The sequence below is a fragment of the Callorhinus ursinus genome, unplaced genomic scaffold (genome assembly GCF_003265705.2).
Source record: "Callorhinus ursinus isolate GAN/ISIS: 27379988/994484 unplaced genomic scaffold, GSC_fseal_2.0 scaffold50, whole genome shotgun sequence".
Classification (NCBI taxonomy): Eukaryota; Metazoa; Chordata; class Mammalia; order Carnivora; family Otariidae; genus Callorhinus; species Callorhinus ursinus.
This window is the reverse complement of record NW_027397112.1, coordinates 30,988-55,835: the sequence shown is the minus strand read 5'-3', so window position 1 is coordinate 55,835 and position 24,848 is coordinate 30,988. Positions and strand designations below refer to the sequence as shown.

At 56.6% G+C, this 24,848-nt stretch overlaps 1 protein-coding gene across 6 annotated transcripts; it reads left to right on the top strand.

Annotated features, from left to right (window-relative positions):
• The first annotated feature begins 2,162 nt into the window (after positions 1–2,162).
• Positions 2,163–18,807, top strand: GPRC5C (G protein-coupled receptor class C group 5 member C). 6 transcript variants are annotated; one of them, XM_073883161.1, is made up of 5 exons: positions 2,163–2,263; positions 9,581–10,663; positions 13,242–13,336; positions 15,530–15,679; positions 17,369–18,807. In XM_073883161.1, the coding sequence occupies exons 2-5, from the start codon at positions 9,613–9,615 to the stop codon at positions 17,399–17,401; spliced, it is 1,329 nt and encodes a 442-aa protein (XP_073739262.1). In that variant the 5' UTR covers positions 2,163–2,263; positions 9,581–9,612; the 3' UTR covers positions 17,402–18,807. The 6 variants fall into 6 exon arrangements, with proteins under 6 accessions (XP_073739262.1, XP_025745793.1, XP_025745795.1 ...); XM_025890008.2 differs by lacking the exon at positions 2,163–2,263 and adding an exon at positions 2,304–3,355; XM_025890010.2 differs by lacking the exon at positions 2,163–2,263 and adding an exon at positions 3,385–3,749.
• Positions 18,808–24,848: the final 6,041 nt, after the last annotated feature.

Here is a 24,848-nt window from a genome sequence, read left to right as displayed (position 1 = left end):
CCCCTCTTGAGAAGGGCACAGTCTAATTGTGGAGACAACAATTGACAGGCCTGATGAAGATACACTGGGCTAATGATAAATAAACAAATGCATCAAAAGCTGTAGGTAAAGCAACTCCCATGGTTCTTTCTGGGGAAGGTGAGGAAAACTTCACAGAGGGACACTGGGGCTGACCTTTGAGGCAGAGCTGGATTTTTGAAAAAATTTTGGGAAAGGAAGGGGGGGGGGGGGGGGGGAGAGGATGTTGGAGGAAAAAGAAACAGCAGAGGCGAAGGCCCAGAGCATGGCATGATAAGGGTATTCCGATAACCGTAAAACAGAACTGAAAGGTCAGAGAAGACAGGACTTTAACTTGACAGGACTAAGATTAGAGGGGATGCACCAGGAAAGGAGAGGCTGACTGGCTGGGCACCTGGGGCACCTGTGAGGGGCCAGCTTGTGTGAGGAACATTCTAGACTCGGAGTCATCTGGATGTTACAGCAAGATGGAAGGGTGGGGTTATCGTGCCCATTGTACAGGAGAGGAAAGTAGGGCCCAGGGTGATGCAGTGACCCATCCAGATCACAGATGGCAGGTGACAGAGCTGCTTCTGACCCTGGGGCCTTGTCAGTCCCTAAGCCTCTAGCAGCTCAGAGAAGGAAGGCTGGGATGGATGAAAGGAGTTTCCATGGCCCAAAAGGAACTCAAGCACCAAATATAAGGGGAGGGAGGGAGCCAGACACTCCCCGACAGCCCATTAATCCAGGATCTCTCTGCACAGTGGGTGGGCAGTATCCATAGGGGCTGACTTCACAAACCGTTATTTTCTGGTTAAAACGGGAGTTCATAAAGGCTTATATGCCTACGGGTCGTTAAACTGGGTGAATGGCATTTGGGGACACAGACAACGCTGTACCCGGAGTTTTGGAAAACAACACACCTCTCACATGACATCCCTTCTAACCAAGGAAGGCTGCTGGTGTCCAGAAGCACCCCCCACCCTCACAGTGGGACTCAGGGGGGCTGGAGTGGGGTGGCGCTCTCAAGATCTGGACCTCCAGTCCCACCACCCCACAGCCAGCCAGGCCCTGCCCCAGGGACTAAAGCAGAAGGCACCAGGGATCCTGGAGGCTCAAAGGGCTGGGTCATCTGCCCCGAGGGCCTTGCTTTGTTTTGAAGGCAGATCTTGTTCCAGAATGAGACAGGGTGAAAAGGGACCCAGCAAACCTTTCTCAGAAAGCTGTCCTACATTTCCAGTGGTGCCTACTGCTCAGGGCTGGCAGGCCTCTTGGCCCATTCCCAGTGGGTGGCCAGGCACCCCATACCCCAACCTTACCCCTGCCTGGGCAGGAACTGATGGGGGAAAACTTGCCTCTTGGGAGAGTCCTCTGTACCTAAAGGAGTTCCAGAAGCTTGAGAGCAAACCGAGAAGATGGGTTGGATCCACAACTCATCTGCCCCCGGCCCACTTCCCCTATACCCATCCCGGGCTCTCAGAATTGGCTTTTCACATATGCTAAGGAGCAACCCTCCCAGCAAACTGATATGGACAATACCTGCCTTGTTAATGAAAGCTACAGTCAGAGGCCAGAGGGACTTACCCGCTCACTTAGGGCTTGCCTTCCCAGCGCGGGCACCTGCCTGCACACCCTCACAGGAGGGTCCGGGAGACGTGGGACCGGGGTGGAGTTAGGGGAGGGAGACCGAGAGTAACGCACAACTTTGCACCAGAAACGCGCTCTTAATCTTAATATTTAAAAAGAACGGAAACAATTCAGTGATCACCGCACTTCCCAGACTTGCAAGCGAGAGCAAGGCACAGGGAGGGAGGCAGGTTCTAGAAAACGCAGGGCCCCACCGCCGACCCCGGTCGCGAAGCACACATTCCCTCCTGGACTGCGAAAAGCCGGTGCGCGAGGGGAGGGGCAGGCCTGAGGTTTATCGCTCCAGCAGCTCCTGGTGATTCATTGAGTTTGACTTCTGCCTGTCGTAGATTGAGGCACACAAACAGCCCCGGAGGTACCCCTCCCCTTTCCCCGCGCCCTCCCCCAACCTTGCCACCCCCGAGCCCGGGACCAGCCGCTTCCCCCGCCTCCCGCGCGCTCCGGGCTGTGCAAACACGCCCCCCCTGCCGCCCCGCCGCCGGCTGGCTCCGACCGCGCGCTGCTGGCGATCCCCCAGGCAACTCGGCGTCACGAGAACCAGCACCCCGGAGACCCGGCGCCCTGCCCTCCCTCCGCGTCCCCTGGGCCCCGGCCAGGCCCAACAACCTCTCCCTTCCCAGTGCGCCGCGGCCCCTCCCGGCCTCCCGCGCAGGCCAACTAGGCCCCGCTGGGAGCCCCCCGGACCGCTCAGCCCACCTCCCGCGGAGCCCGCCAGCCCCAGGGGAAGGCGGCCGGAAAAAATCTGTTGTTTACTGGGCCGGGGAGGTCCCAGACTGGATTCACTAGCCCAGTTCTGCGGTTCCCTTTCTGCTGAATCCTGGGGCCGGAGGGGAAAGGGTGGCAGCCGGCTGATCCACCCCGGGGCAGGGAGTGGGGGTGGGACGCGGAGTGGGGCGGAGGATACCCGAACTCGTGGAAAAGTCCGCGGGCGGCGGGAGGGCTGGACTCGGAGTCAGGACCGTTGCGTCCCTGAGCGCAGGGACCGCGGGGGCCGGGTTAAACACTGTACCCCGAGGAACATGACCGTGAAGGCTAATTAGGACAAGTCGGAACAGGGAACGGGGACGCGGGGAGGGGAGCGCGCGCTCAGAGTCGGACCGTGTCTGAGGCGGTCGCAGGAAATCCGGGCGCAGGGGAGTCCGGCCCAGAGCGACGTTTGCTCACGGTTCCGAGGGGTTCCGGGCCCGGCCCACGGCGGTAGGGGCGCTCGCGGTGTCCCCCCCCCCCATGCATGTTTGGTGACCCAGGTGTTGGGGAAAGGCCGCGCGTGTTAGAGGCGAAACAGTCGGCGTGTGGTGTGTCCACGTGTGCAAGCTCGGGGAGGGGAGGGGGCGCAGAAGGCGTGACAAAGACGGACTTTGTGTCTTGAGTGTGCGCCTCGCTCTAGCCCAGAGCAGCGAACTGTGCCCGGCGTGTGTCCCTCACGGGAGAGCCAGGACGAAGGTGACGAAGGCTCGGTGAGACGCACCAAGGTGGCCCCCGCGCGTGTTCGTGTGTGTGCGCTGGGACATGCGGGGCAGGAGAGGTTGCCCCCAAACCGCTTTCCGGAGGGAAAGCCGAATCGTGAAAAGTGAGTGCGCGTGAGTGCGCGTGAGTGCGCGCGCCCGCGTGCGGGGGCGTGGCAGTAAACAGCAACAACACTCTGGCCAGCTCCGCCAGAAACTCCGAGCTCCCTCCCCGGCCGGAAAGTGCGCCTAGCCGGAGCCTGGAGGTGAGTCGGCGGGGGGGGAGGGTCTGGCGGGCTTTGTTGCTGTGCAAACGGATTGCACATACCTGGTGCGCTGCGGCCGCCCGATCAGCTCCTGAATGGAGGTGATGTCACGGTGATGCAGGCGCCGGCCCACCCTCGCCCGGAGAAAGGAGCCGAGTGCGGGGAGAGGCCAGCGCCAGAAGGAGGGACCGAGCGCGGCCAGCCCAGCCCAGCCCAGGCTCCCGGGAGAGGCAGGCCCTGCGCCCCGAGCCCCCGCCCGTGCCCCGCCATCCCAGGCCCGGGCTTCGCCTGGCTCCGCGCCCTCCGCCGAGCCCCTCTCACCCCGCCCGCGCTCCGCTTGGAGCTGGAGGTGGCCCCAAACGCCGCGCCGAGTGGGGCGGGCGGCGCGTCCCAGGTAAGGGCTGCTGCCTTCCCGCTCCGCCCTCTCCTCCGCCGCCCGGAAGAGCCGGGTCGGGCCGGCGGGCCGTGGGCGAGGGCAGAAGCCCGACTGTGGAGGACCGGGGGAGGGGGAGCGCGGAGGACGCCGCGCCAACTCTGCTTGGTCGCAGAAACTTTACAAACCCGCGCAAGCTGGGGACCGGGGGTGGGGGAAGCCCGGCGCTGTCCCGAACTCCACAGTCGGTGCCCCCTCCACTCCGGCTGCCTCTCTGCGTGAGTCCACGGTTAGCAGCGACTGGTGGGCCAGCCTCCTCTCCGGTGCCCGAGGATGGGGAGAGCAGGTTTCTGTGGCCAGAGGGAATGCGTGAGACAGGCTGGGGTCCCTACTCATTCTGCATCCAAGGCCTGGGGAGCGCCGGTGGAGACCCCCGGGGTGAGGAGGGAAATTCTCAGAATCTTCCTGTAGGAAGTTTGGATTCAGACCATAAAAGAGCCGCTATTTCTGGCAGCTTGGCTTCTAGATCCCTCCTACCCCCCAGGGCTTTTCCAGGGCCCTTTGCAGCCGCAGGGGTTGGGTAGCGCCCCTCCATCCTGAAGCCCGCAGTTTTACACCCTGGAAAAGCCAATCATTTAAAAGCTCCATGATCTTGATCCTAAAGCACAGGAACCAGAATGTGTCAAAATAGGGTTTTTTGCACTTGGTGGTCCCCACCTTGTGTCTTATTACGTGTGTGTGGGGGGGGGGTGGGGGTGTGGGGCGCATTCCAGAGTGGCATTCCAGAGCAGACCCTTGGATTGAAGACTTCCACGTTTCAGAATGCTCAGGAAATTTTGGCCCAAATGTCCACGTAATGCGGAGGTCTAGGCTGAGGTTCCCGGAAGCCCCTCCCTTCCCAACCTGATCTCTGATCCCTCTTATTGGTGGGTTTAGTCGCCAGAGCCCCTGGACAGGAGTAAAATGATAAGGCATAAGTACAGGACTCCAGAAAGGGGGGTGGGATGGGGGAGAAGGGGAGGAGGTGGGAGGGCTGTTGGTGGGTCCATCCATCTCTCCTGATAGGCTGCTGAGTGCTGGCAGTTGAGGAATGAGGATGCTCTGTGGTATCCCTGGGTGAGCCTAGGTGCCTTTGAGAGGGGGCTGTCAGGGGTCATGGCACCCTTATATGTAACCACAGGCTGTGTGTCTCTATCTTACTCTGTCCTTGAGCCTGGGAGATGCAGACCAGGGCGGCACTGTGAAGCCCATGGTGTCCTCTTCAGGGTGGTCTCCTATGCCCTGGGGGTTCTTGGGTTCTGGTGTGAATGGTGGGAGGTTAGGAGGGGGTTGTTCTGGAAAGACGAGAGGGCCTGACCGCCTCTGATCAAGCCAGTCAGTGCCAGCTCGCCTCTGAACCCACCCCACTGCTGAGGCCTCTCTGCTCCTCCTGGAGAGGGAAACTGGGAGGAAGGGGATTCTGGAACTGGATTGGGCTGACTCAGACCAGAGCTGGGGTGCTGAGTGGCTGAGCTGGGGAGAGGCCGATTTCAGAGGTGATTAAAAATATCTGTATGACTGATTCCAGGGAGGTGAAGCAAAAGGGCCCCTTTGTCCAGGAAATAATCCGAGACTGGGCTGTGCTGCAGTGTTGGTGTTGGAGAAATTCATGGGGCGGGAGGTGGTCCCCCTCCCACTCCCCTCCTTGGTCCCACTGAGAACCCTGAAACAGAAGATGTGACTCCACACTGAAGAAGGCAGGGGAGAAGGGGGCACTGAGTCTGTTCAGCGAAGTCTTTTTTAAATGCATGCTCAAATGTCTACTCTGTTCAAGGCACAGCACGAGGTGTTTGCAGGGATGCTAAGTTAATAATACGTCTTGTTCACTACCCTCACACACCTTCCAGCTTGGTAGGGGAGACTCATGCACAGAAGAGCCCTCAAGGCTCAGAAGACAGCCAGGAAGTGCAGGCTTTAGGGACCCGCGGGAGGGAGAGCCTCTTAGGCAGAGCTGGGTCCCTCTCTTTGCGGTGCTCTTCCCCTTCTCCGCTGTGTAAAAAGTGGCATGGGTTGCCTGGCTGAATCTGCACTTGGGGAGGTCAAAGGACAAATGCAGAACTCTGCTGAGCTTCCTTTAAATCTGCTGGCCTCCACGGATCACTGCCCTAGGACTGAGTAGGTGTATTCCTGTCTCCATACTCACCCTTGCATTTTTCCGGGGAACAGAGAAATGGATTGTGTCCGGTGGGAATGGTTTGTTTCATCTGGGGCTGGTAAGTTTCAGAGCTGCCCAGCAGCCAGGTACCTGGGCGGGGAGGAGCAACAGCAAGAACAGGTAGGTTCCTCTTTCCTTCTTGGGAGTTCTCCCCGCATTGGTGGGGCGGCCAGAGAGCTGCGAGGTTGCTGGATGCTGGCAGGGTAAAGGCGTGTACTCCTAAGAGCAAGATGGCTCAAGAAGAGTAAGTGACCAGAAGGGTTGTGGGGCTAAATGGGACCTGGCTTGGTTTTGTTTTGTTTTTGCCATGACATGGCTGTTACCAGATTTAAACTTGTAGTGTGGGCTTTGATATCCTTTCCCCCTACGTCCAGTCAGTCCTTAGATTTTATCTGGGAAAGGATCTCTCAGATCTGGCCATTATGGCTTTACCTTTGGCCTCGATCTTTAAACGGGTGAATGTGTCCTCAGTAAATCGATTGCCTGTGCTTTTGGCCAGATTCAGATCTGAAAGCACAACCCTAGTTATGCCGTGTTTGTGCAAAACACAGCTTTCAGTTGACTCCCCATTGCCTTTAGAATGATACCCCAACCTCCTTCCCTGTAGCATTTCTAGTCTGTGTCTCCCCTTACAAACTCAGTTCATACTTGAAGGTGATAAAATACTGAATAAAATGCTGTTGAAAGGTCTTCTCCGTTCTGTCTTTTCTGACCCCTCAGTGGGAAGAGCTTCCTCCTCTGTGTTCTTGGAGCACCTTTCCCTCCCCCAGAGGCAAATTCTGTTGTGTGGCACTTACCATTTTCTCACAGACCTACCTTCTCTCTCGTACTGGATTTTAAAAACCATCAAGTCAGGGAGAAAAACAAAAACAAAAAACAAACCGTCAAGTCAGGGACCGTATTTGTTCATCTTTGTATTTCCCAGAGCTCTGAGAACGACTGGCTTTGTCGTCCCCACCCCCCCCCCCCCCCCACCCCCGCGGCCAAAATGCACAGTAAATATTTTCTGATTGGGAATAATTGCCTGTATCTAATCTGATACCTGGGGGCTAACTCAGGGTGGCCTTTCTCAGGGCTCACTTCCACATCTCCAACTTTACCAGGAGTTCTGGCTGCTTTGCTATGAGCCCCAAACACCCAAGATGGGGTTGAAGGCTTAGGAACCCATAGCGTGTAATTTGCAAATTACCTCTTCCCTGGAGTGGCTCATTGTTTCTCCTTACCCATCAATCCTCCACCCTTCTTTTTTCTTTCCAGCACTTGTAAATACAGTTTATGCTTTATTGATTTACGATTGCACAAAGTCCCCTACGAAAGCTTATTTAAATCTCGATGCAGGGGAAACGTGCTTTTGCGTTAGAAGTCAAGAGAAACTGAGTTCTGACCCTGCAGTTATTTGGGAAAACAACAAAGATGTTAGCTTGTTAAGATTTTATTTATTTATTTTTTAACAGAGAGAGGGAACCCAAGCAGGGAGAGCGGGAGAGGGAGAAGCAGGCTTCCCGCCGAGCAGGGAGCCCGATGTGGGACTCGATCCCAGGACCCTGGGACCATGACCTGAGCCGAAGGCAGACGCTCAACGACTGAGCCACCCAGGCTCCCAAGATGTTAGCTTATTAAGAGTTAATGATAGGTAGTATTTGGAGGAAAAGCAAGCTTAACTGAAAAATGAAGTACCTGAGGGCACCTGGATGACTCAGTGGGTTAGGCCTCTGCCCTCGGCTCAGGTTATGATCCCAGGGTCCTGGGATCGAGCCCCACGTCAGGCTCTCTGCTCCACGGGGGGCCTGTTTCTCCCGCTCCCTCTGCCCGCAACTCTGCCTGCTTGTGCTGTCAAATAAATAAAATCTTAAAAAATTTTTAAAAAATGAAGTAGCTGAGAAGCTCAAGATGCCTGCAGTATTTTCAAGGGGCACTTTGGGTCTGTAGGATACGTTAAAGGACTTTGAAAATTGACGATCTTTATTATGTCGGTTTCACTTAATTTATGGGTTTTATTTTCCTTGATCCAATAGCACGTACTCTTCCGCTTATCAATTACAGAGAGACAGTTTCCATTGACTGAGATTTAGTACTTTTGTTCGCCTGTTAGAAATTAGGTAACTAGGAATGGTGAAAACTTAAGGGGGTAGACTATGCATCGCTACCCCCAAGGGAGGAAGAAAAGAGGTGGGAAGAGTTGGAACATGCCACTCCCCTGAGAGCCACTAGTGGTCACCATCATCCTGGAAAGCTTGGTTGCCATCTTTCCGGAGAGTTCTGGGGACCCAAGAAGTGAGAGAGGAAGAAGCAGGGTTATAACTAGTTACTTGAAGTGTAAGGGGTAATTTAATGTGCATATCTGTATTCTGCAGTATTTTTGAACTTGGCTGTTTCGAACATTGAGATTCTCTGTTCTCCAAGTAAATTTAAAGTCTTTCACTGATTGGATATTTAATTTCTCTTAACCTGCCACCTTCTTTATCTCCACACCACACAAGGATAGTCCAGCTGGTGTTGAGAGCAGGGGTTCCGTTTTCTTCGCTGCTCATCTACAGGCCTTGGTAGAGCCGCCGTCATCGGGACTGGTCAAATGAGGAGTACGTAGAGTAATAGGGTACCTTCCTGGTGTGAACGAAAGATCCCTTTTTTGCCTTCTAGCTACAGTGCCTTAACGTCTTCCATGACAGATGAGTTCCTTTGGGCGTTGTATTGCCCTTCCCCACTCTTGCTTTTAAAAATGTTAATGCCTCGGGCGCCTGGGTGGCCCAGTTGGTTGGGCGACTGCCTTCGGCTCGGGTCATGATCCGGGAGTCCCGGGATCGAGTCCCGCATCGGGCTCCCTGCTCAGCGGGGAGTCTGCTTCTCCCTCTGACCCTCTTCCCTCTCGTGCTATCTCTCATTCTCTCTCAAATAAATAAATAAAATCTTTAAAAAAAATAAAAAATAAAAATGTTAATGCCTCATAGGAGGATTTTTGCATGAAGTCATTAACTCCCTAGCTAGGAAATTATTTTATCCTTCGCTTCAGCAACCGAGCTAGACAAAGAAGTTTGGATTCTGAAGAGGAGAGCTGGTGTGAAAAGTGGGCAAATGAAGGGCAGAAAAGGGAGGTGGTAGGGAAGAATCCCAGAGAACTGTCTCCTCGTTTGCTGTGGCTGCAGGTCATGCTTTTCGGGTGCTTGTGAAGTACCTGCTGTGTGAATGAGTGCGTGGCAGGTTGGCCATGGATGTGGGCATCACAGGGGCAGAGTTGAAGGGCACAGTGTCAAGGCTTCTTGAACTCTGAGAGTGTCAGGGCAGGGAGAAAGTGTGGAGTGGCTTGGTTTTGACTTGCTCTCAAACCCTGTCACCCTCAACCCAAACCTCAAGAGCTCAGGGAAGGTTCAGATGCTGGTTATGACAGGGGAGGGGGAAACCCGAAAATTTCAGTGACAGATTCCTCCTTTTCCGTGAGTAGGACCAGAGATGACAAATGGGCTTCATCGCATTTGCCTCTCTGGTCAGTTGATATGCCTCCCAGGAGTGCTGTGTCAAGAAGGAATCCGAAGCCCGTGGGGACGGTCTCGTGATCAGCTCGCACTGTCTGCCCCGGTTCAGGACGGGGGCAAGCAAGCGACTTGGGTGTCAGAGTCTGGCCTTGAAGGACTGATTTTGCCTTTTCCCTCTCTGTCTCTAGGGACCCAGCCGGAGCCTGGCCTGGGAGCCAGCATGGCCATCCCCGAAGCCTTGCTGACGTGCCTGGGGCTGCCTGTCTTCCTAATCGCAGGCGCCCAGGCCCAGAACCACGTGCCACCTGGCTGCAGCCCGGACCTCAACCCCCTGTACTACAACCTGTGTGACCGTTCCGGGGCCTGGGGCATCATTTTGGAGGCGGTGGCTGGGGCGGGAGTTGTCACTGCTTTTGTCCTCACCATCATCCTTGTGGCCAGCCTCCCCTTTGTGCAGGACACCAAGAAGCGGAGCCTCCTGGGGACCCAGGTCTTCTTCCTGCTGGGGACCCTGGGCCTCTTCTGCCTCGTCTTTGCCTGCGTGGTGAAGCCTGACTTCTCCACCTGTGCCTCTCGGCGCTTCCTCTTTGGAGTCCTGTTCGCCATCTGCTTCTCCTGCCTGGTGGCGCATGTCTTTGCCCTCAACTTTCTGGCGCGGAAGAACCACGGGCCACGGGGCTGGCTGATCTTCACAGTGGCGCTGCTGCTGACCCTCGTGGAGGTGATCATCAACACCGAGTGGCTGATCATCACGCTGGTCCGCGGCGGCGGCGAGGGTGGCCCTCTGGGCAATGACAGTGCCGCCTGGGCCACGGCCTCCCCCTGCGCCATTGCCAACATGGACTTCGTCATGGCGCTCATCTACGTCATGCTTCTGCTGCTGTGTGCCTTCACGGGGGCCTGGCCTGCCCTGTGTGGCCGCTTCAAGCGCTGGCGGAAGCACGGGGTCTTCGTGCTGCTCACCACGGCCACCTCCATTGCCATATGGGTGGTGTGGATTGTCATGTACACGTACGGCAACAGACAGCGCAACAGCCCCACCTGGGATGACCCCACGCTGGCCATCGCCCTCGCTGCCAACGCCTGGGCCTTTGTCCTCTTCTACGTCATCCCGGAGGTCTCCCAGGTGACCAAGGCCAGCCCAGAGCAGAGCTACCAGGGGGACATGTACCCCACCCGCGGCGTCGGCTACGAGACCATCCTGAAAGAGCAGAAGGGCCAGAGCATGTTTGTGGAGAACAAGGCGTTTTCCATGGACGAGCCAGCCTCAGGTAGGCGGAGGGATACCCTCCCCGCGTCCCCCGTCTGTCATTCTGCATCCTGGACGGCAGGATGGGGGGGGGGGTGCGGGTCTCCTGAGGGAGATGGAAGGTTCTCGAATGATCACTGGTGTTCTGCCTTCAAGCCCCTAAATTCCATTTTTAAGTTTTTGTTTTGTTTTGTTTCTAGTACTCCTGTAGTTCATGAATATATTTTCATTGTAAAATTTCAAAGACCACAGATAAAATTCCCCCCAGCTGGCTCCTCCCAGTTCTACCCTGTTCTTTCCTATCCTGGGCCACCTCTGACTGGTATTTTACCTCCACGTGCCTCCGTTTCCTCATCTGTAAAATGGGGATGATAATGGTTCCTGTTAAATAGGGTTCTTGTGAAGATTAAGTTAATGCACGTGCCCAGCACTTAGAAATTACAAGTATTAGCTGTTAGCTGTGTGTATTCCCATCCTTTTACTGTGATTACAACCACCCTTCCCGGACTTGTTTTTCCATTGTGTACGTATTCATAGTCTTAGTTTCCTTTAAAAGTCTTCTCAGTTAAGATTTTGTTCTTTTTTTTTTTTTTTTTTAAGATTTATTTCTGTATTTTAGAGAGAGTGCGCCAGAGCACATGTGCAAGCTAGGGGAGGGGCAGAAAGAGAGGGAGAGAGAGAGAAGCAGACCTCCCTGCTGAGTGCAGAGCCCCACACAGGGCTCCATCTCACGACCCTGAGATCATGACCTGAGCCCAAATCAAAAGTTAGTTGGATGCTTAACCAACTGAGCCACCCAGGTGTCCTGATTTTGTTCTTTTTAATGAAAGCACTGTGCCACATCCTGATCTTAGCAGCACCCACTCTCCAGCTGGCTTGTCCCCAGGCTCCTGTTCCGGCTCGTTGTTAATGGGATGGGGCTTTCCTGTTGGAGCCCAGCACTAGGGACACCGGCCAGCCGTACAGCCTCGGAGGGGTCAGGCTGAGGGTGTCTGGAATTGGAAGAGGCAGAAATGGGTGAAGCTTCTGCAGCCTGTGCCAAGCCCCCCTCCTCCCCCTTGGAAGCAGCTTGAGAAGCAGGTGGGCTGGGGGGGGCGGCGTGAGGGGAGATGCTTCTCTGGGACACTTGGCCAGTTGAGCTCCTGGCTTCCAAAGGGAAGAGTATTTCTCTGGCATTTGTTAACTGTAAGTAAGGACCTCTAGCATTCATTGAGCACCTACTATGTGCTCGGTGTGCATGCATTTCCTGATGTGTCCTGTGGCGTACTGTCCTTAGTCAGCTGCCTACAGCCCCTTTATCCGATGTGACTGGGAACTGGAGAGCAGAAAGCCCAGGACAGACCCCTGACCCCAGCCGCGGACTGGGCTGAGCAGGATGTTTGGGGGGCTTAAGACTTCAGCTGCTTGACTGTCGGTCACCAGCTCTAGGGTCCCTGCCAGAGGGCTGAGTCAGCGATGGGAAGTTCCAGAAGCAGAACTCCCTGCCTCCTCTCTACAAACTGGGAACCCCCCCATCATCTCTTGTTTTGGGGAAAGGAGTGACCTTTGTCCTGTCTGGCACCTGATCTGTGATCTGCCCACGGGGGTGGCCCCTGGTCCACATAACAGAGTGGGACCAGTTGAGTGGGGGTGGGGCTTGTGCACCCACGTCTGCTCCCGCCCTGTGTCTGGCCATGAGGCCCACGTAGTACTACTCATCCTTTGTCCTCGCAAGGCAAACATTCCTGGGGCTGTGAGGGTTTTTTTCTTTTCTTTTTTTTTTTTTTCTCTAAATGGAAAAATCAATCGAGTGGGCCCAGCACTTAGGAAGCCAGCCCTGTATAGTTGTGGTCCCTCGGAGCTGCAGTCCAGCAGCCTGCAGGAGACAGACATCCTTCCACCTGCCCTCACGGCACAGCCTGCCCTCGGGCCCCGGGGGCTGGTCGTCAGCTTTCCTCGGACACCCTGGGAACCCCAGCAGGGTAGAACAGATCGGGACACCAACACACCTGAAGGCACGGGGAGGTATTCTTGGAGCTGAAAACAGTACCAGAATCTTGCCCGGGTGCCACAGGACAGGAGGAATGTACATTCAGTCCTCCTGGTGGGGCTCTGGGTTGTGGGGTCCTGGAGGATCAGCTGTGCCCCGGGACAACTGGGAGTCTCAGGCTGTGGGGTCTTTGCTCTGCTTACCCTAGCGCCTTGCAGCTGTGGCCTGCAGTGGTAGAGGCCAGAGCTGGAGCCTGGCTGTCTTGGAAGGCCGCCGAAGGCCCATGTGCCCCTCTTGGCCTCTGGCCCCGGAGGGCGGATGGGGATATGAAGGTTGCTGACAGGAGCATTTTTCTTGGCTAAAGGTGGGGGAGGGGTCCTCGCACTGCAGGAAAGCCCGAGCAGAAAGCAGGCAGCATCATGCTCTTCTTGACTCCTGACAAAGGCATGTTGGACTCTGGAGGGGCCCCCACGCCTGCAACCCTGCCCCCCAAGTGGGCCACCCCTGGCCAGGCTTCCTCCCTGGGTTAGATGCTATCCCAGGGCAGGTGAGCCCCCTCTTCCTTGCCCGAGCCCCCTGGGGAGCCCTGCCTGAGAACCCAGCCTCCAAACGGCTCTATGTTTCTTTACAGCTAAGAGACCGGTGTCACCATATAGTGGGTACAACGGGCAGCTGCTGACCAGTGTGTACCAGCCCACCGAGATGGCCCTGATGCACAAAGGCCCGGTGAGTGGGGTCCCCCGGTCTCTGTGACCCCACTGGGGGCCGTGGAGCTCAGCCTGAGCCGGCTGGTGCAGAGGCCCTGTGGCCGGTACAGGCTGGGGCGGAGGTGGTAGGGAGAAGGCAGGCTTCTCTGTCTGGTGCATCAGCCTCAGGGAACAGAGCCCCTCGGCTCCGAATGCTCTTTTCCTGGAGTTGATGTCTCTACTGCCTTCAGCTGCACTGCAGTGGGACCCGCCCTGTGTCATGGGGCATCACACAGGACTGGGGCCCCGGGCTGCAGAGAATGCAGAACAGGTCCTCTTTGAGCTGATGGGAGAGTCCAGCTTTACCCTAAAGGAGCTTAGGGAGGGACAAAGGAAGGTCTCAGCCAGGTAGGGAGGTGGCAATCTTTGGTGACCCCGTAAAGGCACAGAGGACCAAAAAGTAGGTCTGGGTGTGTATTTACTCCTCAACCACAGCTGTCCCAAGAGGGCCTTGGCTCCCCTCCCCCCACAAGCAGGCTGCAGCTCTCAACCTCATACCTCCCCTGGGTTCTGGAAACCAGATGCTCCATTAGCCAGTGGGCGGTGGGAACAGGAAGACTGTTGGGTTAGATTCTCCCTCCGTATATGTTCCTCCCCCTGGGCTGGCAGTCGCTGTGGGGAGATGTCAGTGACCTGCCTTGGCAGGATGCTGGGAACGGGAAGCCGGGGAGGTCAGCCGGGTGCTGTTCCCATCCCCCTCTGTGCCACGAGCCCCCGGGGCACGGTGCAGTAAATATCAGAAACTTCTGATTTAGATATGAAGGGGCTCCAGCCCCTTCCCTCTCCCTAAGCTGAACCTGCTGCCAGGCGCAGGGGAGGGGCAAGGAGTCTCTGGAGGACAGGAGCAGAGTCTGCTGGTCCCAGCCACTCAGACTGTGGAAACCCGCCCCCCCCCAGGGTCCTTCCTCCAGCAGCTGTCTCACCCTGGCCACCCCTCATTTGCCTGGCCACATTCAGTCCTGCTGCCCCAGGGGCCCGAGGATCTGGGTGAACAGGGATATTTTATCTGACCCGGTGATTCTCAAAACATGGTCCCCACACCCCCCAGCCTTACCATCACTAGGGAACTTGCAGAAAATAGAAGTTGTGTGGGGCCAGGGGTGGGAAGGGCTGATGGTTAGCATCTCTTCAGTGGCATCATCGTGATAACTTGGAATCTGCCGGGTTGGGAGTACCCACCCACGGAGCTGAGTGGTGACTGCAGATGGTGGCTCCCTCCCGCCCCGCCCCCGTTAAACATTGACCAGGCCACCACTGGGTAGAGCCTGACTAGGTGTGGCTGTGGCTGAACCAACTGCCCAGGTGATTCTGAGGCACACCCAGGTTTGAGCCCCACCCGCCTAGATGTTCCAGGAGCTTCCAGGGGCCTGCAAGCTGGGGATTGCAAACCAGTGGGAGGACCACCCGGGTCTGATTCGACTGAAGGTGGTGGGTGGCTTGGGGCCCTGGGGTTAGGGATAAGGCAGGTGGGGCCAGGAGTTCAGCTTGCCTTCAGGCCAGGAGCTGGGATGGGGGCCTTTGGACCTTCCCCACCCCACAGCCATCTCTACCCCACACAGGAGTAGGGCACTGCAGCTCTAGCCAGGTTCCAGGCCGAGAATTTGGGTTTTAAGTCTCCACATCTGATTAACCCGCCCAGGCTTCAAGATAGGAAGTGTGGGCATGCCCAACCAAGGCCTGCCGGCTGTCCTCAGCCACACAGACCTGCCGCTCTGATTGCCACTGGGTGTCCTATTGCCATTTGAGGGTTCGGGGAAGGGTCTGGGGAGAAGGGAGCCTGGGACCATTACAGGCACGTAGTAGCAACTCAGTGTGGTTCACTCTGCCTAGGGCCCCAGGATTTCCCCCCAGCAGTTGGGAGCAGGAGGGGGGAGGCTTGAGAAGAGGATCCTTCTGAAAATAGTGATGCCCTGGGGCCATCCGAGGTGACCAGAGGCCCCTTCTCATGCCTAGAGGCCTGGTGCTCTGCAGGGTGAGGGAAGGGGCTCGAGGTCAGAGGCCAGCCCCCCCGTTTCCAGAAGTGGAGTTACCTATTCCAGGCAGCCGCTGAGGCCCTGCTGGGGGGGCTTGGGGGGGGGGGTGCTGCTGGCAGGCACAGCCCTGCAGGAAGCAGAGTGTTTGTGCGTCCGCCCTGGCGGAACCTGGCTGTGAGACCTCCTGTCCTTCCTTCCAGTCCGAAGGAGCTTACGACGTCATCCTCCCACGAGCCACCGCCAACAGCCAGGTGATGGGCAGTGCCAACTCCACCCTGAGGGCTGAAGACATGTATGCGGCCCAGAGCCACCGGGCCACCACACCGCCGAGAGACAGCAAGAACTCCCAGGTCTTTAGAAACCCCTACGTGTGGGATTGAGTCGGCGGTCAGGAGGAGGCAGGCAGATTTCGGGAAGGCCCTTGGGACATGGCCTGGGTGAGGAGCCCCTGGCTCTCCTACTGCCCCTGCCCCCTCCGTGGCTCAGGGCAACTGTGCCTTGGAGCCAGGAAGGCCGTCCCTGTCTGCCAATGTCTGTGTGGGTGTCCCAGGGGCCCCCTACTCGCGCCTCAGTGTTTGTGGAGCTTCGTGCTCCAGCCAGATAGTGTTCTTCTTGGGGTGGTGGCCAGTCAGTGCCAACATTTTCTGGAGTCTTAAGAGAGATTCCTGCAACCTCGAGAGATTTCTCAGGCGCGTCTGTCCTGGGTCTTGCTCCTCTATGAGGAGCGAGGGTGCCTAATAAACACGTTTTTGCTTTACAAGCCCTTCCTCTGGGAATGTCGTTTCTGACCCCAGGCTCTTGGTCACTGATGAGCCTCCTCCTCCGTGGGCTGGGGGTGGTTCCTCTTTCTCCTTCCGAATCCAGTTCACAGGAACGTTGCTGCTGATTTTTCCTTCCGTGCAATTAAGTAGCTGACACCTGCCCACAGGGAAGGAGTCTTCAGCGGAGCCTGTGTACCGTGTCGTGTCGCAGGCAGTCAGAATGAACTTCCGGGCCCAGCGCCTGTCCAGGGTCTAGTCCAGCATCTGGGCTTATCTGAGATCAGACAGCTTTTCCTCCGGGACCCCTTCCCATCCCCCCCCCCCCCCGCCCACAGCCATGCGCAAGGCCAGAGTTGGGAGGGCAGGCCCACCATAGGGCAGCTCTGCGAAGGGTGTGTGCAAGGGAAGGCGGACCAACTTCAGACCCTCTTAGCGGGGATGGCCATTCAAGTGCTCCAAGAGACGCGGTGGAGAGTCACCAGCCTGTGCTGTTAGATGGTGCTGTGCCGAGCATGGGTGGAAGCGGACCGCTCGGAGAACATTGGCACTTATTTACAAAGTGGGTTTCCAAAGGTGGGAAAGGGTGGGCCGGTTCCGGTTGGTTTCATTCCTGGACAGTTACTAACGTGTCCACTGGCTCAGTCCTTTATGGTAAACAAAGCCTTCCCACATCAGCTCCTTTTAAACCTCGTGGCTGCCAAGAAAGGTGGACAGCGCAGCATTCTGTCCTCTTTCCCGAGTCAGAATCCCAGAATCGTGCCATTTTAGGGTCAGACATGGCCTTAGAGGCAAAAGGTGGGGGCTGTCCCTCTCCCGGCCCCTGACAGAGGTAAGCAGACTGACCCACCGAGGCCACAACAGCCTCTAGAGGTGGCCCCACCAGTCAGGTTTTGTTGAGCTCTGTCTTCGAGGCCCACCCTGGGGCCGAGCCAGTGGCCTGGGCTTGGATGAGCAGCAGTGCCGTGACCCTTGGACACTGGCTCCGGGCTTTGCAAAGGGGCTGCCAAGCCCGCCCCTCCCGAGCTTGGGAATGTTTCTACCCAACGAGTCAGAAGCTATTTTCTGACACTGGTCGTAGTGGGGGGAGGAAAATAAAAGTCTCTGTTGGAAGGGAGAGAAAGGTTGCCGGAAGAAAAACAAACTTCTCCCAGAGTTTCCCTTCTATGTCAGATTGCACCAGCCCCGCTGGGACTCAGACACTGTTTTTAGTAGAAGCCAGAGCTTGGGCCCCTGAGCGGTAGGGTCCCCTTTGACTCTTGTTCTTTCTGGTTACTTTAGGCTCAGTCCCCGCAAAATAAAACGAGATGGTAGAAGCCCTCTTCCCTGAACCACACGTCCATCCTGATGTCCTCATAACTCTGTCTGGGCTGGGCAGGGCCCAGCACCTTTCCCGCCCTTGTCATTGGAGCTGGGAGGGACCGGAGGCCACCAGCCAGAAGCAGAGGACTGAGTGGGGGCCTGTGAAGCCCTGAGGTGCGTGGCTGGGGCCCTGGGGCCATTCCCTTTGCCTCTCCTGCGTCCCACGTGACTGAGGCCACAAGGATCTACAGAACTGCCCAGCCTGCCTCCATCCCCCGTCGACGCCCTTCCCCTAGTCACAGCCCATGTGTCCCATGCTGTGGTTCTCCAGATGGCCATCCTCAGATGCCCTGTCTTCACACCACGGGCCTTCCTGGCTGTCTTGGTGTCCAGCATCAGCTTGTCCTGCCTGCGCCTACGTGTTTGGAGCCAAGCCCTGGTGGAAGTGGGCTTTCTCATCAGGGCTTCCTGCTACCACCTGGACTGCGGAAGGCCCCTGAGCTGGGACAGAGCTTGGCCCGAGGCCTGGGCAGACGCTGCTCCTCTTCGTGGCCTGTGGGTGCTGGATCTTAGCCCCTTTGGTGCTTCCCTCACGTGCCCCCTTATGCCATGGCCCCATGCCTTCCCCACCTGCAATGAACTGGGGCCCATCAAGACACAAGGTGGGGTTGGGGCTGCATCCTCAGGGGCCAGCTGAGAGTCTTGGATCACATGGGCTGGGGTCTCAGCTGCTCACAGAACTGGGACTCGTGCCATGTCCTGCTGGGCAGGTGTACAGATTTCTGCCTCACCTTGGGCACCGCAAACGTGCTGGCACTCTTCTCTCCCACGACATGCTCCAGAGGGTCCTGACGGCCACCCAGGGAAGTGGGGGGCATCCTTTAGGACCCAATGATGGTGGTAGCAAGGGCGGAGATGTGCACAGCTCCAGACTCACGGGAATGAGATCTCTGTAGCATCATCTCCTGGTTTTGTCCTGCGCTCGGGTACCAGGCAGAGCTGGCTGGCCCAAGGGGGCTTCCCCAGGCGTGCCCCTGGAGCTCTGTGCTCAGCGCAGAGTCACCTCTGGGTGCCCAGGGTGGGGGGAGAGAACAAGAGCAGGGCCCGACCTCACCCTGTGGTCAGCCCACAGCTCTCCAGCACCACCCTCCTGCCCCCAGCAACCTGTGCCTTTGTTACTGGAATATTTCTCAGGCCCCACAGAGAGAGTAGGGCCAGACAGCTGCCTGTGACAGCCCCCTACCCCCCATTGCCACCATTGACCGATCATGTGCTGGGTTGCTTAGCTCCACAAACAGAGTATTACTTCTCTCTGATGGAGGGACGAGGGAGCTCTCTGCACCTCAGACTTTTCTTGATCTAGGTTAGTGGCCCCAAGATCCCTTACAGTGAATAAAGGCACTGTCTTGCTTTTTGAAGTGATAGTCTCATGTGAGTCTTGGCCTTACCAGGCGGCCATGAAGAGCAGCCTGCAGGGAATGTGGGTTTGTTCGTCTGAGTTCTTTGGGGATCTGGGTATTGGCTTGGGAAGGATGGGCTCCTGAAAGCTGCAGGCCACCCTGGCTCAGGGACACCCAGTGGCCCTGCTCCAGGCCTTGGCCAAGTGGAGAAGACAGAAGACAGGTGTGTTTTTAGGAGAGAGGTGCCTTACCCCAAGTGGTCCAGCCGCATCACAAATGAGCCTGGGATGGAAAAAAACTAGAAGAGGCCAGAACCTATTGCAGGTAACGTCAGACCAATACCTTGGTAAATTTCACACCCACTCTGTCAAGCTGGTTCAGCTCGAAGCAGAGTAGTTTGGACCCTAACTACTCAGAATTAAAGGACCTTGTCCTCTGTTACTGAGGAATTCCTGTCACAGAATCCCCATGTATTCACTGAGATTTTTTCTGGGATTTAATGCATATTTTTAACCTAGTCTCTTCCCTTATAGACCAACAAAGGCTGTTTGATTCCAACTAACTTCTTCTCGGTTGGGGATTTATTCTAAGGGAGGAAACCAAGCCTCCAAAAACAGCCAAGATTTGTGCCTGTGCCTCTCCCCCCTGTCCCCCCAAGGTCTGGGAATGTAGGGATGGGGCAAGAGAGGGGGACGATCCCTATCATAGTTCTGCTGCGGCCTGGCGTGCTGGAGGCGCACCACTGAGTGACATCCTGGGCTCGTGGGAAGACAGACGGGGCCAGGGGGATGATCAATACCTCCCCTGAGGACCTGCCAAGGCCCACATCCACTATTCTGGTTTACACTGGTTTCCTGCACTTGATCACACCTCGCATAAGAGCTAGAGGCAGCAAGAAACAGGTGAAGTCACTTGCCTGGGGTCATGCCCTCCAACCCTTTGTTACCAAACGAGGCACTTTCTCCAGCCCCATGGGGTTTGCAGAGATCAGACTCAGGTGCAAGTGACCAGATTTTGTTTCCTGTCTGCTGTGTGCCTTCTAGACCCTCCCGGAAGCTGCAGCCCCCGCTTCACAGCAGACCCATGAATTATTTAGCATCTGCTCCAGCCAGGCAATACTCTGACCTCATCCTCATCCTTGGGCTGAGGGCGCGGCTCTGACCTTCGTCTCCTTGAAGAAGGGATATTGATGGATGGAGGCTGGGGTGGTGGGTCCCTCTGTGGGCTGTGGGTGGCTGAAAGGTACAGGGAAGGAAGTGAGGACCAGAAACCAAATGCCCTTTTAGCAGGAGGCAGTTGGGCAGAGAGAACATGACCTAGGAATCCAACAGCTATGGGTTCGGATCCCAACTCTTGCTTACTAGCTTTGTAACCTTGGGCAGCTCAGTTTCCTCGTCTGTAAAATGGAAGTACTAACACCCTGAGTTCATATTTAGTGTCTAGTTCCTCAGGGTCACTCCGTGAAAGTCACAGTCAAGGCAGAGCATCCAGGAGCTAGCTGTCCAGTGTTTTCTGCCCAGACACACTGCCTTCAGGGCCAGATTTCACTGTTTTTTTCCCCTCCGGAGATGCCTCCTTCCCTCATGCATGAGGTCCCCAGAGTGGGAGGGAGAACAGGTTGCTAGGATTGGAGGGGGATGCTAGGGAGAGAGACAGACCCTGACTGGCAGGGGTTGACCATCAAGGTGTTAAGAGGGTCACTTGTGGCACAGGGAAGTCAAGAAACTAGGTTGAAGATGGGGGATTGGACTGCTTTCAGTCGACAGCAAATGTTAACCAATAGTGAGTTCCTACTCTGGGGACAGAGAGAAGCAAGATCTGGTCCCTGCCCTCTGGGGGCTCGCAGCCTAACTCCTTCTTTGGCAGGTCAGTCCCAAGGGCTGAAGTGGACGGGGTGTTAGTGGGCTCCCTCCTGGATCCATACGGGTTGGCATCCCGCTTTCACCAGCACCCCTCACCCCGCTCCTCGCGTGGGACCTAGTTCTTACTAGCTCCCCTGACTCACTTCCCTCATCTATAAATTGGACCCTGAGCTTCCAGCTCTGCGTAAGCCTTGGAACTGGGACCCCCCGAGTAGCTGAAAGGGGACCCCAAAGCACAGGCTGTGCTGAGGGTGAGACCTCCCAGCCCGGATTTAAGGGCTGGTGCAGAACTGGGGGGAAGCAGAGACGCGTGGGGGGCCAAATTCCAGCGGCTCTCCGCTCGCACCTGGGGCCTCTCCAAGCCAGGGCCCCGGGGCGCCCCGTTCTGACTCGGTCGACCCGAGAGCACGAAGAGGTCGGCTTCAGCATCCGACGGCGCCGGCTGGGGCCCGGGGGACAGCGAAGGTTTTATGGCGTCCCTAACAGAGCCCTCCAGCCGCCGCCCTGCCCTCCCGGGCTTGGGGCTGACAGCGCAGGTTCCCGACTCCCTCCCGCCGCCTCCGCACCCAATCCACCTTCCCCCACGCACCTGGGGGGCTGGGACGTAGGGGTGGAGACCGACTCAAGGCTCCCACGTCACTCCAGCGGGGGCCCGCCCCCAGCCCCCAGCCAACCCGAGGCCCCTCCTGCGCCCCGCCTCCTGCGCCCCGCCTCCTGCGCCCCGCCTCCTGCGCCCCGCCTCCTGCGCCCCGCCTCCTGCGCCCCGCCTCCTGCGCCCCGCCCCGCCATCTCTGCAACCTGATCCCCGCCACCCCGAGGAGCCGGCCCCGACCGGCTGGCTCCGCTTCCGCGGCCGGCTGGGGTTTGGTGGTGATGCAGGTCCCTCCCCAGCCTGGGGCCTAGGCGAGACCCTCTGCTTCCGCTCAACCTCCCCTCTGGGGATCGCGGTCGCCTGTGACCTTTTTCCTGTTCCCTCCCAGGCTGTGAGCCCCAGACCCAGGCCAATAGCTATAGCATTCATCCCTGTGTCTCTGGGCCCAGCACCAAGCAGGGGGCCCAGGCAAGTGGGTCTTTGTCCCCAAAGGGAGGAGGCCCACTGGACTCATTATGCTTGCATGGATGGGTGCAATGGGGACCAGCGCACAGGGAGCCCCCGTGCTGCCTTGGGTCTGCCTCTAGGACAGGGTCCCTCAGCCTTGAACCACTGACATTGGGCCCGGATCCTTCTTTGCGCTGGGTGTCATCCTATGCATTGCAGGATGCTGAGCAGCATCCCTGGCCTCCCATCTACTAGATACTCAGTAGCAACACCATCCCCCTAGGTGAGACAACCAAAAATATCCCCAGATACTGCCCAGTGTCCCCTGGGGGCAAACTGTCTTGGGTTGAGAAAACACTGCTCTGGGGTATTACAGGGAACGCGAAGCCTGCTGCACACAGGGCGCTGGGTCCAAAGCCGGAGGCTTCTGCTAGCCAGGACTCTGTAATGCTGTTCCCAGATCCGCTTCTCCACGCTGGTTTACAGACGCCTCCGGCCAGCCTAGGGACTGTGACCTTTAGCCTGACAACATTTGGGCAGCATGTGACCAACCAGCTCCTCTCACTGTGCAAACAGCTTCCGGGCTCCTGCCTTGATGTGGGTGCTGAGCGGAGTCCTGGGACAGAGAAACTTTTTCTGTCCCTGGCAGTCAGTGTCGTTGTGTTAGAGGTTAATTGGACCCTTAGGTAGTCAGGGTCAGGGTCCCCAACAAGAAAGCAAAAAACCGGGACAGCTAAGACAAAACCGCACTAGCATCCTGTTTTACAGCTTAGACAGGACCACAATGGCATCCTGTCTAGTGGCCTCTGCAGGAGTCACTTCTGCAAAACATCCTGAAACAAAACAATGAACCATAAAACACGGGTCACTATCACAAGCTGAGGCAGTTAGTCTCCAGATGTCAGCCCCAAAGACCAGCAACATGTGAACAATAACCCGTTACGTAGACAGGTGCATGATCAAAGCCCTTTCAGCCCCAACGAGCAGCAACATGTGAACAATAACCCGTTAGGTAGACAGGTGCATGATCAAAGCCCTGATTGGCACACCTTAGCGGTAAATCCACAGGGGCCCACACTCAGGATGCTCAAGATAGTTCCTCAAAAGAGCTTATAAATTTGAACACCAAAACGGCAACCCTCTCGGGTCCCCTCCCTCCCCGGGAGCTTTGTACTCTTGCTCAATAAACTTTGCTTTGCTGCCCAACACTCTTCCTCTGGTCTACCTCTTCATTCTTCGAAGCAGCAGACAAAGAACATGGGGAAATAAGGGAACAAAAATCCTGTAATAGTCGGTACCCGAAAGAGACCGGAGGTGTCTAATCCCATATTTAGGATCCAATCCCATACTTAAAGGGGAAGGTTTTAACAGTGGCCCCTCCCCTTGGATATTCATATTTACCTGTATTTGCACAAAGAGTCAAAAGACACCATAACAGGTTAAAGTGGAGGTGTTTGTGTGGGGGTGTCCCTGGAGCCAGGCAGATGAGGGTCAGGAAGACTTTTTACTGGTTCTTTCTCCCTCTCTCCTTCCTCTTACTCTTTACTTCTCCATGAAAATCAATTATATATATATATATATATATAAAATTCATCTGAAAAAAGAAAAGGAACCCCAAGGTGAGCTCACCCTGTAGCAGCTCCCCCCGCAACCTATCAGTGTTACCACTGCCCTCCCTTCACGAAGGCCAGACCCCAGCAGTGCTTGGCCACACCTCTCACTCCACACCCTCCAAGAAAGATAGGCAGCTTTCACCCTGCCAGTTTTTTTCCAGTGCATTCTGCCCTTGAGAGGACTTCGGAGGAGGCTGAAGATGGAGGCCGGGGGAAGACAGAGTGTGTTCTTTGCATGTAGGTACATGGGACCCCCAAAGTCCATTGCCCACCCCAACCTAGCTAAATAACTGCAATTTTGAGAAGACCGCGTTAAATTTGCAGTCACAGACCATGCAGGCGCATCAACACCGCTTGTAGAGTTTATGTGTGTTGCTCATGGTTAGAAAGCGTGGTGTGTCCCTCAGGGCAGAGAATACAGCGGGGATTGACATCTGACCCATTCATTCATTTGCTCATCGGTTCTTCATCAATATTCATTAAAAGCTGTTCCCTGCCTGCCACCATGTCGTCAACATCAGTCCCCACCCTGAACTCTGGCACATAATTCTCCCTCCCCCACCATCCGTGGACCCCACCTCCCATGTCTGTTCAGCCCCGTGCCTGCCCAGTGTCTCTGGGAGGAGCTACCTACTCAGCTACTTTACCATATCGATAAGGTCCTGGCCTGGCCTGAGTGGAGTGGGGGGGAGCAAAGCCACCGTGCGTGTGGCTTTGCGCACACATGCGCACGTGCATGCGCCAGTGTACTTGTGTTGGGGGGGTGAGGGCTTACCTGGGAGAGGTTGTGTCTCAGATTGCAAAGTGGAGCCATGCGGGCAGCCTGATCTGGGTGAGAGTTTCTCCCTTGATCATAATCGCGGAAGTCAAGAGGGGAGTCTCTGAGTCATCGGGAGGTCCCTTCCTCTTGGGGACCAGTGAGCAGGGAACCTGGTGTATTAGTTTGGGAGAGCCATCTGACAAAGCAGCACAGACGGAGTGGCTTCGACAACAGAAATTTGTCGTCTCAGTTCTGGAGGCTGGGAGTCTGAAATCAAGGTGTGGGCAGGGTCGGCTCCTTCTGAGGGCCCCAAGGGGAGGATCCGTCCAGGCCTCGCTGCTCAGCTTGCAGGTGGCTGTCTTGTCCCTGTGGCTCCTCACGTCGTCTTTCCTCTACGCGTCCCTGTGTCCAAATGTTCTCTTTTTACAAGGACACCAGACATACTGGATGAAGGCCCACACTAATGACCTCCTGGTAACTTGATTATTCCTGTAAAGACCCCCATTGCTAAGTCGTGTCCCCTTCTGAGGTACTAAGACTTCACCATATGAATGGGGTAAAGATGGGATTCAGCCTCTCACACCCGGGCTGGTCCTGGGCGAGGTGAAAGGAGAGTGGGCCTGTCGACGCAGGCCATGACCAAAGCAGCTTGAGGAATGCAGTGGGCCCTGGGGAGAGGTTCCGTGCCCAGAGTATGTCCTTCACAAGTGTAGTCTTGCAAATGTGGGGGCTTGGTTCTCTCGGGCGGGCCATGGGATACCCCCACATGGGGGGCTGAGTCTCCC